Below are 5,000 nucleotides of genomic sequence, written 5' to 3' on the forward strand. Positions count from 1 at the left end.
CTTCTGCTAGATTTATTCCTCGTTTCAATTTTTTTGCGTTATTTCGTAACTTCCAATGAAAACGATGAAAATTTTAATTCCTCTGTACCCATAATTCCTTCGATTTGGAGATGAAGTTGGTATTATTTGATAAACATGCAAGCACCCTTTTCCTGACGGGTAACATTTAACATAAACAGTTTATGAATATAGATCACCTACTAAGGTTGAAATTCTGTTTCCACTATCATTCATTTATTTATTTATGTATTTATTTATTTATTTATTTCTCTCACTATTTATTCACATACAGACTTTCTATTTCAATGAAAAATTGCTGAGGCAAGTTCCACATGGATGCTTGCAATCAATTCAACAAATTGAAAAACTTTAAATTGAGTTTTTTTTTTATCCTCTAGTTGAAGCCGTAATCAACTTGTTTCGTGGTTCCAGTTGATTTCTTCCGAGGCTGTTGATTTGTTGTTTATAAACAAGATACAAAGTTGATAAGGGAATTCAGTTGCAACAACGATTTACTGTCAACAACCAAGCCATGCAATTTTGTTACTTTTATTCAGTGCAACAATATCAGCAATAACATTCCTGGCAACAGAGTTAATTATCTTTAATTAGTAGTTTGAAAATAAGATTTACTTTCATAGTAAACAAACCCAATTTTAATTAACAAACCATAGGTTAATTATTGCTATCTGGTGCATCCAACGAATTTAGAAACGATACAGTTTCTTCAGATCTACTTTAATAGAAGCATCACAAAAGCCGGGCTTCCTCAGACCAGGTTTTATAAATCTTAAAGCAGCATTTTAAAGATTAATATTCCTTTTACAAATAGCGTAATATTCCGTAACTTTAAGCATCTGAAAGTGATTCTCTTTGCACGATTCGAGTGATGATTTTTTTTTTCTCTCTGGGAAGAATTCCCTTTTAAAGGAAGAACTTAGAGCTTCAAAAATCTTTTTTTTCTTTAGGGTTTGTTTAGTCTCTCGTATTATTATTATTATTATTATTATTATTATTATTATTATTATTATTATTATTATTATTATTATTATTATTATTATTATTATTAGGGTCTTTTAACAGCAGTACCTTACGATTACTAACCTTTTCAGCATTCCAAATCAAATTCCTTTCTAGAAATCATCCCTGTCAATATTATACCTCTCAATCCGCGATAAAATTTCACCCATAAAAAAAAAAAATTATAAAAAAGGAAAAGAAGAAGAAGAAGAATTCCTTCCCCCCCCAAAAAAAAAATTATAAAAAAAGGAAAGAAGAAGAAGAAGAAGAATTCCCTTCAACAAACACCCAAATAAAACTCAAGTAACCTCAAATAAACTCATCATTCCACGAAAGTAAACCGCTGTGAAGTAACGTGGCCCCGCCGAGAACCGTCGGAATCTCTCTCCATCCGAAATGCAAATGAGAGAGGAGTCTCTATGAAGAGGAATTTCATTAAGCGTCTGTGGTTTACTTAAGCCTCGGAAGGGCGGCCATGACCGGAGTGTATACAGTGACTGTATCCGCTCGCCCCCTAAGGGAGGGAGGGGTTTGGTTATTCACAAAGGGTTAAAAAGGGTTATAGGAGGGTCTGTATAAGTTTGGAATTAATTGTAGATGAGTGGAAAGGTGATTGTGCTTTTGCAGGTTCTATACAAGTTTGGACTTAATTGTAGACAATTAATTGTAGATTAGCGAAAATGCAATTGTGCTTTCGGAGGTTCTGTACAAGTTTGTGATTAATTGTAGATGAGTGAAAAGGCGACTGTGCATTTGAGGTTCTGTATAAGTTTGAAATTAATTGTAGGTAAATGAGGTAAAAGGGATTGTTCTTTTGTTCTTTTGAATTAAGGTTCCTTTTGGAGGTATAAGTTTGGAATTAATTGAAGGTGAGTGAAAAGGCGATTGTGCTTTCGGATTTGCTATAGAAGTTTGGAATTAATTATAGATAATTAATTGTAGATTAGTGAAAATGCAATTGTGCTTTTGGAGGTTCTGTATAAGTTTGGAATTAATTGTAAATTGGTGAAAAGGTGATTGTGATCTTGTTTGCACAATTACATGCAAGTTACTGAGACTAACTAGATATAAAATGTATTATTCTGAATGGAATTAATGAGTAAGCATATGGAGAATATTCTGAAGTATTTGAGCTTTTGCCAAGAGGTGCAAGCGAATCAGATTAAATAGAAATGCATAATTATTGTTTGAAGTTAAAAAATGAACTGACGTAGAATCAGATTTGTCAAAGATGAGTTTACTTAAACAATGAATAAAAAAATAGTCAATGATAAAATACTTAAAAGATAATGATAAATAATAAAATGATAATAAACAATAAGAAATAATAAAACTATGATAAATAATTATAAATAATAAAATATGCCACATATATACCACCAAGCGGGCTTACAGAAATTTAGGCAGTTTATAGTTGGCCCACTCCTCCATACCAGTTTCGACAGCCTGCCAAAAATCGTATAGAATAATAAAATAATAAAAAATAATAAAATAATGAACAGGCTCAAATCTATCTGTTTATATGATTCATCCCATCATCCCGTCCGTGTATTCGTGGAAGACTATTTACAAAAATAAAAAATCTACTCGCCAAAAAATAAAAAAATAAAATTCGAAAGTAAAAGCGGTTGCATCTCAGAGAGAGGGGAATCCAATCAAGTGTAATACCCATGTGAGCCTATGGAGCCTCTCTTACCCAACCGCTGGTAGCACGAATCCAAATGGAAATCGTGGATGAAAAGCGCCTCCTTTTCCTCCTCCTCCCTCCTCCCCTCCTCCTCCTCTTTCTCAAACTCCTCCTCTACCTGAACCTGGGCCTTGATGGTGTATATATATACTTAGACGTCAGGTCAGACTTTACAGCAGCGGACTCGTCTAGAGAAACAACATGAATTCAAAGGTATTTCTGACGGTTCACAGCAGCAGGTCTTCTTCTTCTTCTTCTTCTTCTTCGTTTTGGCCAGTTATTTCCACCTTCCTTTTCGACTTACTGAAAGTCTAGTTTTCACAGTTTTCACAGTTCACAGTTACGTTTAGCTTGTTGGTCAGATTCACTTTCATTTACAGCTTCAAGAAAGTGTGACTTTTGGATTCTGATTCTCGGAGACTTTCCTCAATAGTCTCAGTCGTTTTCAGTCTTTGCCGGATTTCTCATAGGATTTAGGATTTCTTTAGGATTTCTTACGGGATTTCTCTTCTCCTCTCTTCACAGGTCCTCTTGGTCGTTTTGGGCTTGGCTGCCCTTGTTGCTGCCGACAGCAGGGAAACCTACTCCTATGCTGCCCCTAGAGTAAGTAATCAGTTGAACTGACATTACAGAGTTCAGTGTATTTGAGGATTTCTTTATTTATTGGTGCATATCTCTGTAACTGCCTAATTCAGAGAATTCTTTATGGGTAACATTAACATATTAGTTCAAACAGGTCTCCTTTGATCAAAGTATTTGATGTACTTTTACCAGTGCACATTAATATCCTTAACCTGGAAATCAAACAGGTCTTATTATTGTAAAATATTCTGTCTTCTATTCTCTGCTTGGATGCTGAAATGATAAGTTTGTAAGCGTTTTGTCTTTATAACCTTTTATGAAAAATGATTATGAGCTCACCTGTTCATACTTACAAACGTATGCAAAAGGAATGGCTTAGATCTTGAGTCTTCTGTCGCCAAGGAAAACTCACCATCCTAAATCATCCTCACAGGGCTCCTCAGAGTCGGAGGAATCCCTCGAATCCGGCGAGGTCAAGTACAACTTCAACTGGGCCGTGGGCGACGACTCCTCCAGCAACGAATTCGGACACCAGGAGGCCCGCGACGGCGAGGACACCCAGGGATCCTACTACGTCCAGCTCCCCGACGGCCGCCTGCAGAAGGTGGCCTTCCACGTCGATGGCGACGACGGGTACGTCGCCGAGGTCACCTATTCCGGTGAGGCTCAGTTCCCGGACTCCGACGAATCCGACGAGTCCCGCGAGGCTCCCAGGAGGTACTACGCTGCCCCCGACTCGAACGAATCGAAGTAGATGTTAGGAGAAAAAGGTTTTCGAAATAGTCGATGTCTCTGTTTCTCGACTCGAAACGCCACGAACTTCAAGTACAACTGTATTTTTTAACTTTGTATGTAGAGTGTGAAAGATATATGATGCAGGTATCTATTTATTTATTTGAATATATTTAAATAACTGAGATGTTTTGTGTCATTCATATCCTTTTTTATATTACATGAGGCGCAAGGGATACATAAATATTTGCAGAATTCTTTAAACGCAAAGGAGGGTTGAAAAGTGCTGACATATAGTGGGCCGTAATTCCTTATTTATATATATAATTAAAAAGGAAAGGACAGCACTCTTAAAAAGATATCAGATTCATTCGTCCCTAAGTAAAATACTTCAGCCAGTTATTCATCACTTAACCAATTTTAACCAAATTGTATGACCTCAGTGACTATCGAATTTTTCGTAGGGAGCAAGAGTTTGCCTAAGAGAAGTTTTAGTATAACCTCTTGGTAACAGTATATTTTTCTCCAAATCTATATGCGTATATGTATAACATACATATTTATGTATGTATTTATATTATATACATACATTATATATATATGCACATATACATATATATACATATAAATATATATACATATTTATATATATATATATATATATATATATATATATATATATATATATATATATATATATATATATATATATATATATATATATAATCTTAAACTCATGTGCAAGAGGAGAACTTTCTTACATATAATATTCATATTCTTTCGTAATATTTCACCCCGTTCGACAGCAAGTGCTTTATAAAGACCGGTGCTTGGAGAGAATAAGTTAAAATCTTCTCTGTTTTATTTTCCGTGTAATTTACTGACAGCAGTTTCGTTGTAGAACATTTGATGACGTTTCCAGAACAGGTGGAACAAGACAGCGGTTTACATAACGAGTGGGCTAGAAATTGGGTTAGTG

The 5,000-nt window shown here is 35.1% G+C and overlaps 2 protein-coding genes across 4 annotated transcripts in view; one reads left to right on the forward strand and one right to left on the reverse strand.

Moving 5' to 3' along the window:
• Positions 1-5,000, reverse strand: part of LOC136831560 (pro-resilin-like) — a 367,651-nt gene that overhangs the window by 20,033 nt on the left and 342,618 nt on the right. The window lies entirely within an intron of this gene.
• LOC136831736 (cuticle protein 7-like) lies at positions 2,873-4,206 on the forward strand. The gene is made up of 3 exons (XM_067092354.1): positions 2,873-2,920; positions 3,233-3,310; positions 3,723-4,206. The coding sequence occupies exons 1-3, from the start codon at positions 2,909-2,911 to the stop codon at positions 4,041-4,043; spliced, it is 411 nt and encodes a 136-aa protein (XP_066948455.1). The 5' UTR covers positions 2,873-2,908; the 3' UTR covers positions 4,044-4,206.

This window comes from Macrobrachium rosenbergii, chromosome 48 (assembly GCF_040412425.1).
Source record: "Macrobrachium rosenbergii isolate ZJJX-2024 chromosome 48, ASM4041242v1, whole genome shotgun sequence".
NCBI lineage: Eukaryota > Metazoa > Arthropoda > Malacostraca > Decapoda > Palaemonidae > Macrobrachium > Macrobrachium rosenbergii.

Excerpts from the sequence above, each read along its gene's own strand:
- LOC136831736 (XM_067092354.1), top strand. Across the intron at positions 3,311-3,722 it reads ACTCCTATGCTGCCCCTAGA|GGCTCCTCAGAGTCGGAGGA; the intron begins GTAAGTAATCAG and ends TCATCCTCACAG.